At 37.0% G+C, this 14,221-nt stretch overlaps 2 protein-coding genes across 3 annotated transcripts; one reads left to right on the top strand and one right to left on the bottom strand.

The window, feature by feature from the left end:
- Positions 1-2,216: 2,216 nt before the first annotated feature.
- On the top strand, positions 2,217-8,013 carry LOC110897970 (transcription factor MYB17). Of its 2 annotated transcripts, XM_022144706.2 has the most exons (5): positions 2,217-2,374; positions 2,725-3,058; positions 5,422-5,551; positions 5,624-6,185; positions 7,738-8,013. In XM_022144706.2, exons 2-4 carry the CDS (start codon positions 2,926-2,928, stop codon positions 6,180-6,182), a joined length of 822 nt encoding a protein of 273 aa, XP_022000398.1. In that variant the 5' UTR covers positions 2,217-2,374; positions 2,725-2,925; the 3' UTR covers positions 6,183-6,185; positions 7,738-8,013. The 2 variants fall into 2 exon arrangements, with proteins under 2 accessions (XP_022000398.1, XP_035837428.1); XM_035981535.1 differs by lacking the exon at positions 7,738-8,013 and having other exon boundaries at positions 5,624-6,326.
- On the bottom strand, positions 6,281-7,970 carry LOC110897971 (remorin-like). The gene is made up of 4 exons (XM_022144708.2): positions 7,702-7,970; positions 7,201-7,251; positions 6,926-7,095; positions 6,281-6,620 (listed from the first exon to the last, which is right to left on the bottom strand). Exons 1-4 carry the CDS (start codon positions 7,952-7,954, stop codon positions 6,420-6,422), a joined length of 675 nt encoding a protein of 224 aa, XP_022000400.1. The 5' UTR covers positions 7,955-7,970; the 3' UTR covers positions 6,281-6,419.
- Positions 8,014-14,221: the final 6,208 nt, after the last annotated feature.

Below are 14,221 nucleotides of genomic sequence, written 5' to 3'. Positions count from 1 at the left end.
GTTCATTATGTTGCTGAATGTTCATCGTGTTAAGGGAATGTTCATTATGTTGCTGAATGTTCATCGTGTTAATAGAATGTTCATTATGTTGCTGAATGTTCATCGTGTTAAGGGAATGTTCATTATGTTGCTGAATGTTCACCGTGTTAATGGAATGTTTATTATGTTGCTGAATGTTGTGTTAATAGAATGTTCATTATGTTGCTGAATGTTCACCGTGTTAATAGAATGTTCATTATGTTGCTGAATGTTCATCGTGTTAATAGAATGTTCATTATGTTGCTGAATGTTCACCGTGTTAATGGAATGTTCATCATGTTTGTTGGAAGTTAGTCGGTTATGTTTGTTTGTAATTGCATTGATTTATGTTAATATGTTTATAGATAAGGCTCAACTTACAATAAGTGAATGTGACATGTATGTAAGTATGTATGTGAAGACGTAATCATGTATGTATGTAAGTAGATGCGTACGTATGCAAGTAAAGGTATGTATGTATGTATTGTATACGTGGTTTCAATACATTTAAGTATTGACCTTATTAACAGTGTGCCTCGAGAATGAAATGTAATGCAGATACATTATTGGAGTTTCGCCAAGGATTAGACACCCGGATGGAATGATTAAATCTAGAAAGATAACGGGATGGGAAGTATATGTGGATAGAACGTAACGAGACTACATGATTGAGAATCTTGTTTGTATATAATGTATGCTAATGTTGCGAATGTATGTGGTGGGTGCAGATTGTACGAATCACAGATTATCATCACGAGGAGTAGCGATCAAAGACCGAGTCACAAGATAGATTGTACGGGAATGCTTGAGTATGTAATTTGATAAACATAAGTTATGCTTTTATTTTATTAAATGAGTACGAAGGATGCATATATTGTAAAAGAGTTATTTTAAAATGAACTTTCAAGTAAGTTAAAAAGTTTATAATGAAAGAAATTTTATGGTACGTATTTCCGCTGCGTCTTTTCAGTCAAAGCGTGTTAGGGTCTTACATATTTTGAGTTAAGTTTTACATCCATCGACTCGTATCCTCGTTCTGATCAAAAGCCCTAAAACATCGGTTTGTAATTCGGAAAAAAACTTAAATCCGTTAAGCTATTTTAACGGCAGACTATTTTACAAAAAAATTGGACGAGGTCGGATTATTGTTAGCTAATAACTGACTTGGGATTATTATCGACCAATTTCAGAAAGATGGGATTATTATTTTCAAATTTGCCTAATTTAAATGATATTTAACTGAAAATAATAATATTTAATTAATAAGAGAGAGAAAAAATCCATACTTATTTCGATACGAAAATATTTAATATAGAAATTAAATAACTTCATAATTACTCATTCAACAAATATGGAAAATACATAACTACTAAACATGCTTATATAATTTTAAACACCAAGATAAATGCGTGTCTAATCTAATCAATTTATATTTTAAGATAACACGTCTCACACAATTAACAAAACAATATTTTTCAAATCAATCAACCAATTAAAATCAAACCTATAAAAATAAAAATAAATATAAATATTTCATGTTTCTAACATGTTATTTGTTTATGATTACCAACCCTTCAACTGGTTTAGACTAACAAGTTAAATATGTCATCTTCAAATCATACATCTTTAGATAAATAGATACGTATAAGCTTAAATTAAATTAAAAAAACCCCCAAAAGTCAACTAACATCATTTGTAGTTATAAACAGACGTTCATGGACATAAACGAACGAACATAACCTCTGTTTATGTTCGTTCATTTAACTTAACGAACATAATTTTCTGTTTGTGTCTATTCACTTATTAAACCAACGAACATAAATGAACTTCTACCATATTCACCAAGTATTCGTTAAACATTCGATTCGTTTACAATCATACACACGATAATTAGATGCATATAAGCAGTCGCGCATAAAGATAAATACTTATAGGGGCAACATTTCATATAAAAAGGGTAACGAAATTAAAAAAACATCGACATCGAATTTTTCCAAAATTTACACTAACCCCGTAGTAACATGCTAGGTCCGCCCTCTGCGTATAGGCTAAATTAAATTAATAAAAAAAAAACCCAAAAAGTCCACTAATATCATTTGCAATCATAAAAATATTAGAAAAAAAAACCAAGCGTAACACGTGGTTCAGGTGCACGGGAAATGCAAGCAGTGAGATTATCAAAAAAACCCAACAGCAGAGAGAAAGAGTATTAAAAGGTCACACTCTTTTTGTCATGTTTCTCCATCACCTCACGCATTTACATACTCACATGAACAACATTCAACACTTCAAACCCTAATTTCACTTCTTCATCCTCATAAACTCAAACATTCCGTTAAATCTGTTCATTCTACAGGTTATCACTCGTCACCTTCTTCAAATTCCTCTGTTTTTACACCTATTTGTTGCATTCATGTCCACAATTTCTCCATGTTCGCATGAGAACTTCAGAAATTGAGAAATAAAAGTTTTTTTTTTAAACTTTAACTGAATGTTTACAGCTAGCGTCTGGTAATTAACGCGTTTAATACTGCAATTATTGCAGCGATGATTGTGTAATTGTTTCGAACGACTTTTTTTTTTAATGTTTATTGATGTGTGATGAAGACGTTTTTAGGTTTTAAACTTTTAATAACTGTTGAAAATTTTGAAATTGAGTAATTATTTGAGGCGTTTTTAATGAATTGTGGTGGAAAATTTGTGCAGTGTAAACAAATTGATGGAGTTAATGCTTGGAAAGTCAGTGATTATTGGGTTACATTACTGACCTAGTGGTATTATAGAGTACTGCATATGTTGTTTGACTGTTTCTCTCTCTAAAATAGGCGCACACGTTTTTTGAACAAGTTTTGTTTGTGTGTGTGTGTGTGTGTTGGATGAGAAAGAGGGAGAGGAAAAGGGGAGACGATGGGGCGATTACCGTGTTGCGATAAAGGTGAGGTGAAGAAAGGCGCGTGGACTCCGGAAGAAGATAAGATACTTGTTGATTATATAACGAAGAACGGTCATGGCACGTGGCGTTCGTTTCCTAAACTTGCAGGTTTGTTCTTGTTCTCTTGTTAGTTAAGCGTGCTTGGGTGGGAATCGTAGCGGGGTGGGCAAAAAAGATAATATTAGTTGATGGATGTTACATAGCACTAATGGTGTTTGTGGTTCATTGCATCCTGCCTTGAATCCCCAATCTGTTGGTGGTAATATTATCAACATAACTTTGTGTGCGTATGGTAATATAATAATTTTGGTGTTGTAGGTTCTGACACCTTAGGTAAACGTAAATCTGACTCGATATGTTATGTTTTGTTTTGTTCACTGGAGCGATAGTGGGCCTTGACTGTGGATGAGAGTAAAACTCCACAGTAAAATGCGCTTGGGCCATAGTTGTTAATAGCGCTCATAGTGGGCGCTATAGCGAAGCACTCACGTGTCGCTATCTGGTTTTGGCGCCTCCATAGTGGGATTTTAGGTTTTTTGTTTTTTGTTTTAATATAAAAATTGCGATATAATATACGTATAAAATAGGATTTCAGGTGTTTTGTTTAATATACATATAAAAACAGTGTGTTTGGTATAATATACATATAATATTTCAAAAAAGTTCTTCTGGTGTATTGCTAAACATAAAATAGCGTCCGTTATTTCATTGCTAATGCTACATAGCGTATAGGTAGCTTGTCGCTATCGTCTGCTATTAACAACTATGGCTCGGGCGGGAGTGGGCAAATCCCACTTGTTCTATTATGTTTTATCCACCGGAGAGATACTGGGGCATGACTGTGGGTGAGAGTAAAACTTCATAGTTAAACGTGCTCATGTGGGAGTAGTAGCAGGATGGGTGACCTTCTGGGAAATTTCCACACGGGCAATCAAAAACTAATCCGCGGGCTCCTTTGGACAAAGCGGCCAATATTGGTCGGTGGATGTTGGTAACTTCATCCATACATTCGAATGTATGTTGTGTGTGTATATACATATACGTACATATACATGTGCATAAACATTTCTTTAGGCTATATAGAAGAAGAAAAATCATAAATCAGCATCGTTCACTATACTTTCAACATCCCAATGTTTGTTTTGCTAAAAAAAGTTATAATGAGAGTACTATCTTTATTGATGCATCATGGAGTGATTAATGATATGCCTGTAAGCACTAAGCATCAAAGTAGAAGCTCAATAAAATCCCAAAAGCATTTAGAATTAGACAGCAAAGTCTGTTTGTACCACATCATAATTAATACCAAATTGGTCCCGATGCAGAGAATTCATTGGACCACAAAGAGCCGTTGTTTCGGCCCATTATAGCTGTCCTGGTATGTATGTTATACCATATCATGATGATTGTGGGCAAGACCCACAGCGGCAAAATCTGTAATTTGTTAAAACTTTGGTCCTTACTGAGCACGGTTATCACATGATAAATGTTAAGATTGATCCAGGATTAACGTTTAACCGAGGGTAGATTAAGAAAAAAAGTTAATCTCCCTATTTTTAACTGAAACCCAAAACCCGACCTGAATCCAAATTAAAGAATACTTGAAAACCCGAACCTTCTATGGGTCGGTTATTGGGTCACATTTTCCCTGCAAAAAACCAGAAACCCAAAACCCGGAAAAAGGTGGTCTTTTTTTTTTGAGTTAAATGCCATTTTAGTCCCTGTGGTTTTGGCCATTTTGTCAATTTAGTCCAAATGTTTCATTTTTTGCCTGTGGGTCCAAAAAGGTTTCACTATTGCCATTTTAGTCCACTGAGTTAACTTCATCCATTATTTCTGTTAACGAGAAGGGCAATTCGGTCATTTTATATGTAATTCTGTTAACTAGAAGGGCAATTCGGCCATATAAAATGAGCGAATTGCCTTTCTCGTTAACATAAGTAGTGGATGAAGTTAACCCAGTGGACTAAAATGGCAACGGTGAAACCTTTTTGGACTCACATACGAAAAATGAAACCTTTGGACTAAACTGGCAAAATGGCCCAAACCACAGGGACTAAAATGGCATTTAACTCTTTTTTTTAAAGATGTGTTTTGGTTTGGAGTATCTACTGTTTTGAACATTAAGTTTTGAGACTTTTGAACATTATAATATCATATGGTCAAATGATGTTTGAATTTTGATGATATTTTTTTATCAGTAATATGAATTTTGATAATATTATGTACAAAAAGAAACAGTTATTTTCATTGTACATCTAAACCCGGAAACCGAACAACCCGGCCCAAACTAAATCGAACCCGAACTTTAGATGATCCGGCCATTTTTTCCCAGCCAAAAACCCAAAACCTGAAAGAAAAACCCGAAGAAGCATGTTCTTTAAACCATTTATACTATATAATTGGTGAGTTCTAGCCTTGGGGACTAGTTTGGCAATGAAGGGTAAAATTGTAATTTCCTTATCCAACAGGTCTTCGACGATGTGGAAAAAGTTGTCGGCTTAGGTGGACAAACTATCTTCGGCCTGATATTAAACGAGGCGCCTTCAGTTATGATGAAGAACAGAAAATCTTCCAGTTGCACGCCTTGCTCGGTAACAAGTAATATACTACTTCATCAACTCTGTTAATTTAATATTTTTTTGTTCATCAAACTGAAATTGAATTATGCAGATGGGCATCCATCGCATCACGCTTGCCAGGAAGAACAGATAACGAGATAAAAAACTACTGGAACTCCCATTTAAGAAAACGTATCCCCGACAAAGACACTGCGACCCTACAAGCCAGCTCAGCGTCCACGTCAGCGGATATAAAACCCAATCTGCTGTCAACTGCAGAACACGAGAGCGCCAGTGTGGAGGCCGATGCCAGGCTGTCGATGGATCCAATCCTTCACACCTCACCACCTGGACTACCCGATTGCGACTTCTTTCTTCGTGCATGGAATTCTGAAGCCGGTGAATCATTTCCAAAAGCACACGCGATAAAAGTCGAGTCTGATTATGTGGTGGGACCCGCTTTCAACGCCAGCTCGAGTGGCGCATCTGTTGATGAAATCTGCAAGATTGAAGCTGAAGACGCAACAAACAGTGGTTCGTATTCGCCAAACTCGTATAAAGTGGATAAATCGTCGGACATAACATTGGACCTGCTGCTTGATTTTCCGAATGACGGTGAATACCTACAATATCTACAAGGTGACCCTGATGATAATAAAGCCTCTACTTGACAGGTTAATTACTATAATGCCCTCACCTTGTTAAAAATCCAGGTTAAAGACTCGTTAGGACCATGGGGTTTTATGTCTAAATTAGGAACTAAGAACAGTAGTCGAAAACTTGATGATATAAATGTCACTTTCAAACTTTTGTTACAAACAGGTTACAGTTCTACACACAAAAGCACACAAAATGATGGAAAAACATGAATGCAAACTTTTCAGAAAACATACAATTATATGAAATGTTTAGCTCGAAAACCATCGTGTTAGTTTCTTCGGAGACAATCCAGTAGCCCGACGCTTGGCGGCTAATTCCTCTGCTTTCAAAACACCTTCTCCGCGTTTAGCTTCGGTGATTGCTCTCTTTTCTTCTGCTGCTTTGTGTAAGAGAGCTATTTTGTTCTTCATCTTCTCTATGTACTTAGCCTTCTTCTTTTCCAGTTTCTCCTGTTTTCATATGTTTGAAATTCAGTAACTAAACGAGTAAATTCCGCAAATTGAAATGTTCGAAAATAATAAAAAACGCGTGATTGTGACCTCAATTAGGGCTGTTCATTTTTATCAGAAACCCAACCTGAAGTTGAAACCACCCAAACCCGAAAACCGAACAACCCGACCTGAACTGGCCCGAACCCGACCAACCCAAGCTTTAAATGGTTCGGTTATCGGGTCACTTTTTCTCAGCCAAAAACCCGAACAACCTGACCCGAAAACTCGAAACCCGAGAAAAAAAACCGAAGAACACCCCTAACCTCAATCTTTCTCAATTCAGCTTCTAGCTCTGCTTTCTTGCTGTTCTCCCATGCTGTAATGGCAGCTAGCTTCTTCTGGGCTCGGTTTTCGATTTTTGATATCTCACTTTCTTCCCATGCTTTGACGAGTGCATCTTTCTTCTCCGTTGCTACGCGCGCAAGAACTTCATCTAACCAAACAATCAATCGATTTTAGATCATAATCATAATCAAACTCAAAACATTTTTGGATGCTTGAATTATGATTTATGAATCATACAACACTAGTACACTACCTCTGTGCTTAGAACCTTCTTTGGGTTTCTCCTCAATTGGCTTTTCTAATTCTGACATATAAATCAAACAGTTAGAAGGCATAGTTGTTAATAGCGAATAACAACAAATAACGATAAGGTACCTATATGCTACGTAGCGATAAATAGTGTACGGCTATTTTATAAATAGCGATACACTAGAAAAGAAATTTTAAAAAAAATTATATGTATGTTATATCAAAATAAGAAATTTTAAAGAAATTTAAAAAAATATATATATGTATATGCTATTTTACTTGTATATTTAACTAAAACCTAAAATCCAATTATCTTAAAGCTATTTAATTTCTATTTATATTAAATAAACAAAAAATAAAAATAGTCTGTCGCTATTATCGCTATGTATCGTTACAGCCCTAATAGCAAGCCTAGACCGCTATACAGTGGCGCACTATATAGCGATTGCAACTCGCTATTGACGACTATGGTTGATAGTTGATAATGTCGAATAGCACAACTTACTTTCAACCACGGCTTCATCGGTGGGCTTTTGTTCAGGAACAGGAAGAGCTTTGTTGTCGTCCACCGCGGTCGGTGGTGGTGGCGGCTCCGCCGGACACTCGGGTTGAACCTCCACCTTGTTGACTTCTTCTGCCACCATGTCTGTTTTAGAAGAGGTTATGAAAGTGAAGGGTTTAGGTTGTGTTGGTGTGGGGTATTGGCGGTTTGTGATGGTTATATATAGTGTGCACGACTTAGAATGAGCTGGAAACATCTGCCATTTAACAGACTGTTTGTTCCTTGTGTTTGTTTATTAATCGATTTTTTCTATTGTATGTTTTCTATATATCTCGTAAAAGGGCATATTTTTTAATGCTTACAAGAAAATTTATAAAAATATATAAAGTTAACAAAATAGATTTATCCAACAATGATTCTTGTTAGACAGGAGTAAGAAAGATTCTATGTCGATACTTGCCAAGCAATCATGCCACCCTTTTAGTTATTAACAAAGAGAACAAACAGAAATAAACTTGTTTTATAAATAAAGAAAATACAAACAAGTTTGTATTTTCTTTTTGTCTGGTTTAACAAATGAACATTAAAGATTTTATCTGTGTTCGTGTTCGTTTAGTTCATTTATGCAAAAGATTAGTGTTAGAATTTCGGATGGTAATGAGCAAGACAGTCTTCTACAAGGCAAACAATGAAGGAGAGAGATAATTTTGTTTACTAAATTTCGTATCTCCACCAATATATGTATAAATTTTGTAACAATATAAATAAATGTTAATTAGTTTTTTTTTTTTGAACATCAAATGTTAGTTAGTTGCCCCCCTCATTTCACCCACTTAAAACGTACCCACCAGCCAACCAAGCCCCAACGTGGCCATGTTTTAAGCTCATTTAAAATTTAAAATTCAATTTTATATATATATATATATATATATATATATATATATATATATATATTGATTTCGAGGGACGATTAATAGTAACTGTATTTTTATAATAATATATATTTTTTATTATTTTATTATTTAATATATTATAATAGTTTATTATTATATTTACTTTTAATAACATATTTTTCTTTTTTTTTAAACATCTATTTCCTTTACATTTTTTTAATAATTGTTTTTTTCTTCTTTTAACATATATTAATTTATCGAGTAATTTGATATTTTTTTAATAAGTTACGTTTATAACTTTTTTCTAAAAACTTAAGTATGTAGTTGTGCTTGATTTCTTTCCCTGACATTCCATTATAAGTTTTGTTAAAACAAGGTTATACTCAAAATAAAATATTTATTTGGTATCATAAAACGGTACGATAATAAACCAAATCGTTCTAATGGTTTGACTTTCTAAACAACATGCTTTATTTTCAAATCACGTTTGTTTTACATTATCATTTGCTCGATTTCGTCGCAACGCGTGATATAAAAAAACTAGTAAATAATTAAATATGATAAGTGATGATCATATAAAATTTGTTTTTATATAATATCTTACCATATTGCTTAATATGGAATATTGATTTACTTAATACAAACATCAACGTATGAGCAAATTACATCTCGTGTTAATTGTTTTATGAGTAAGTTACAAGTTTTGTGTTTTATGTTAACACCCTTTTTTTTAGACGGTGTCTTTTATCATGAAAGTTGACAAGTTTTGTACTTAATTTTTAAAATTTTGCACGTTATATTCTTTAGCCATAATCTAATTAAATTTTTTAGTTAAGTATGATCATGTGTCTTGCACATAAGAGTAGTTTAGTCTTTTGCCCTGTATATATAAAGGCCTGGTCTATTCGCACACGCCATTTGTCTTTTTGCACATCCAAAGCGCCGCGCTATGGCCAAAGCGGGACGCTTTGGCCATAGCGCGGCGCTTTGGATGTTTTTTTTTTTTTTTTGGAAACAGGTGGGATGTGGGTTAGTTTGGTAGGGATTTTTGGTTGGATTAGTTTGGTAGGGATTTTTGGAGGAAAAATTTTTATTTGAGTTTTATTACATATAATTCATAGTTGTTTTATAATTACGTCATTACGTCATTATTTTTATAGAACGTATATAATATAAGTTCTTAACGTAGTTTATTTTGTTAAATTAAACGAACACGTTAAATAAAATGTACAGAAAGCCATAAGAATTAAACGTAAACAATCCAAAACCAACGTGATGTAAATAGAAGATTAACTGCAATATATATATATATATATATATATATATCAGTTTGTGCATACAAATACATAACAAAACACTAAACAAACAAACTAAGGTACTAATCCTCGTGCGGTGGGGACGGTGGGAGGGGAAGTGGAGGCAACCCAGCGAGCTCTCGTAGAGCAACGAGCGTCTCGACGATCCAGTCAATGCGTGCGCCCTGGCGTCTGAGGCGCCGGTCGAAGTCCCGAGCCACCTCAAGCGCTGCCGGAGGCAGGTCAGCGTAAACGTGCTGCGGGTACTATGGTGGCTCAGGAGCTGGCTGAACTGGTGGTACCGGGATCTCCTCGACCTGCTTCTCCTGAGCCGGATCCTCGAATACAGGCTGAGCCTGAGCCTGAGCCTAAGCCTGAGGCTGAGCCTGAGGCTCGCCCTGAGGCTGATCGAGGTCCAGGCCTCACCTCAATAACAACCGGGATGACCTCCGGCTGCCAAATCAGCCCGTCACGACCCTTGAACCTCAGACCAACATCAAAGACACGGGAGATCTGCATGCTAGATACTGACGCGCGGCCCAACGTAGTCGACGGGATCGGCGCGGACAGCTCCGGGTCACTCTCGGGCACGATCCCTAGCGAGCGTGCAATGACGGTGATGTATGAGCCACCGTGCAGCTTTTCGCGAAGCTGCCGGTGGTATGCTGTGGCAAAGTGATCTGCCAGGCAGCCTGCTAGATCGCAGGTCTGGCCGCGAAGTAGGCAGTATAGAAAGAAAAGGTCACTGAGGTTGACCTTCTCCCTGCTGGTACCCCGCGGCACGATAGATGACCCGATAATATGGTGCAGGTATCGGTAAAAGGGGTCTCTAATAGTGGTGGCCTTTTGCCAGGATTTCCCAAAGGGAACCCTGGAAATGGCCCTCCAGAAACTAATAAGCGTCTGCCTGTCCATCTGCCTAACCCCCTGCGTATATAAATCAGTATCAAACTCGGGCTCTGTGTACAAACCTGTATGGACAGCAAACTCCCGCACACTCATGACAAACTGCTGACCGGCGAGACGGAATGTAACCTCGTGGACTGGAAAATCCGGGTCCTCCACGTAATCCGCCGGATGCGGCTCGTATGTAAACGTAGAAAGAAACTCGACCATAAGCTCACGGTACGAGTCCTCCATCGCTGTCTGAAAGAGGCGCGACCAAGGAGTATCTAGTCCAAGTATATCACGCGTCCGCGCAGCCTCTCCCACGGTCTCTAGCAGCTCCCAGTCTATCCCTACATGCCCCCCAATCTCCATGGTGCGCAACCTAGCGCATCTCTTCCTCGCCCGTGACCCCTGCGGAAACTGCAGGTACGGACATGCCTCCTCTCCCTCGTCTCCCACCTCTCCCTCAGCCTCCATATGCTCAATCTCGTCATCGGAGAAATCCATCCCTGCACATTTAAAAGATAATAAATAAATAATATTATTAAACAATTTAAATAATAAACAAATAACATTAAATATAAAATAATAAAAAATAATATTATTAAACAGTTTAAATCATAAACAAATAATATTAAATATAAAATAATAAACAATAATATTATTAAACAATTTAAATAATATTAAATATAAAATAATAAACAAATAATATTATTAAACAATTTAAATAATAAACAAATAATATTAAATATAAAATAATAAACAAATAATATTATTAAATAATTTAAATAATATTAAATATAAAATAATAAACAAATAATATTATTAAACAATTTAAATAATAAATAAATAATATTAAACAAATAATAGATAAATAAAAAAAATAAACATGAACCAAAGCGCCCCGCTTTGGCCTCGGCGCGACGCTTTGGTTCTTCATTTTGAAGAACAGAACCCAGCCGGATCATCAAAACCCGCCCCAATCAACACAAATTTCAACATGTACATTTAACCAAAACGATTAAGGGTGTTTGATACCTTTTAGCGGTTGAAAGCTTGAAAACGAAGATCTCCGGCTCAAGTGTGTGAAATCGCACATTTGTGTGTGTTTTTGTGTTTGTGGTTGAAAGGGGGAGAAGCTGCCCCGCTTCAGCTTAAACGATGGACCGAAGCGCCCCGCTATGGCCATAGCGCGGCGCTTTGAGGTCCAAAGCGCCTCGCTTAGGTCAAAGCGCGGCGCTTAGGGCCTTTTTTTATTTTTTTAAAATTGTTTTTAATTCACAAACGCGTCGATAATAGTCTAAATTTTATGCTTTTTCCATGATACATCATTTTTTAATATATATGGACTATACTGCAAGTTCCGGATCAAACCGGTTATGTGTGATGTCATATTCCATTATATCGTATCATTTTGGTTTGAAAGCACAAGTACTCCTATGAGTAGTGTTATGTGTATCAGCCGCCTACCGTACATGAACATGACGTTTTTTTTCATTATTTGTAGTATTATGATGTATATTGTCATTTTGGGTCGTACAAGTGCGTATTGAATCTGATTGGGTCGTGTCGGTGACATTCGGTTTTTAACGTGATGTAACGCATATATTGAACAAACACAAACGTGATTATTATTAAACACATTTAACATACATCGTGAACATATGGGGTTACATTAAGGTCAGGGGGACGATACGTAAGCATTTCGTACGCGTTGATCTGATCCCTGTATAATGTATGCCAGGCTGCTGCGCGCTCTGTTCTGTTCGCTGTCCAGAGTAGGTTTGGGGGAGGCATTGGATAACAACCTCCAAGCTCTACATGTATGAAATGCCCATGGTCGACGAACACAACCGCAACCACCAGGTGAGGTTGTTCAACTTCGTTTGGCCCGCCCAGCAGAGGGAAAATTTATCGCTCCCACGAATGTCGAAGGTGTGAACAATCACACCGTATCGTTGGGCAATAAGAAACCCCGTCTCAGGCATCGTCATGTAATTTTCGATATCTGCTCGTCCCACCCCCTTGAAATCGATCCGTCTAACCAGCGCATCATAATGTCCTATGTTTTCCGGATCGAAAACCTGCCTCCAAAGCGATTCGTTCATACGTAACTCCATTATAAGTTGTTTCCGGATCATCAAATATGAATTTTGTTTCACTCCTAACCCAACAGCCACCGATCGAAACCCACAATGACCATCTGGTTTCACGTCCTTTATTCTAACGATGTATGGATGGATTACTTTGGGAATCTGAGAATGCGTAGTTGCGGATCGCTATATCCGTCTTAGGACCGAGCTTGATCATCGGGAAATCAGGGTGTAGGTTGAGCGGTTTGGTATTCTTTTGTCTTCTAGAATCTTCGGGTGATATGTACGAGCTATGACGGGGAAGATCGTCTGAGGCCTCGACCCAAGTTTCTTCCGACGGAATGTACGAGCTTTTTCTAGCGGCTTCAACCTTCCTTTCTTCCTGCGTTTTCAATGTTGGGCGACCACGAGTTTTCTTCAGAACAGTAGGAGGTTTTTTGTTATTGTTCCCTGGATTGAGGATTTGCTGAAACTTTTCAAAGAAGCTCCTTTTCACTTGAGGGGGTGTTGGATCGATCTGTTGTTTCAATTTTTCAAATTCCGCGTCTACATCGATATCCTCTATGTTATTCCTTGCAGGCTTGAAGTCAAGCTTCTTCCAGAACACGTCTATGTGTGTGATCCGGATTTGCTGACCTGTGGATGAAAACAAATTAGGTGGCAAAATCATAACGAGAAAGGTCAAAAATATTAATTACCGTTATTTTCCATCTTTTCCAAACGACAGGCACATGGCAAACCACAGCTGGTAAAAAGTTGGCAACCACAACTTGCTCCATAGGCTCTCAACCCGTCTTCCTTACGTTTTAGTTCTATACTCAAAAGCTCAATCGCATATATTGAAACCTTTCTGAGAATATATGCAAGCATGGGCTGATCCTTGTGGTGCTTCATCACTTTTCGGAGGCTTGTTTCAAAGCTAGTTCTAATCTCGGCGTATTGTCTATCAACAACATGATCAACATACAGTACAAGTTTATCCAGTGTGTTGCGATGACTTGGAAAGTGACTTTTTAGTGTTGCATGCATGCTCTCAACCCTGTTGGTCATAGTTTGGTGAAAGTTGATAGTTTTGTTAATCTAGCAAGATACAAACTTTTCACGGTACGAATCCAACCAAGATTTCATCAAATAATCAAAAACCTCTAAAATTAAAAAACGTAAATAGTCAGTTTTTGTTATTATATAAAATTTGAACATAATTATGTAAGAAATACTCATGTTCACGGCCATCTTCTTTCAGCTGTGCTTCAAGGTTTTCCAAGTTATACCTGTATATTTCCTCGGTCGTAGACTCGCAAAATGTCCAAAATGTACGTACGAATTCTTTCCACTCATTGTCAGAGAATTTCCT

Source organism: Helianthus annuus, chromosome 13 (assembly GCF_002127325.2).
Source record: "Helianthus annuus cultivar XRQ/B chromosome 13, HanXRQr2.0-SUNRISE, whole genome shotgun sequence".
In the NCBI taxonomy this organism is placed as follows: Eukaryota; Viridiplantae; Streptophyta; class Magnoliopsida; order Asterales; family Asteraceae; genus Helianthus; species Helianthus annuus.
Note: the sequence above shows the minus strand (reverse complement) of the source record. Positions and strands in the feature narration are given on the sequence as shown.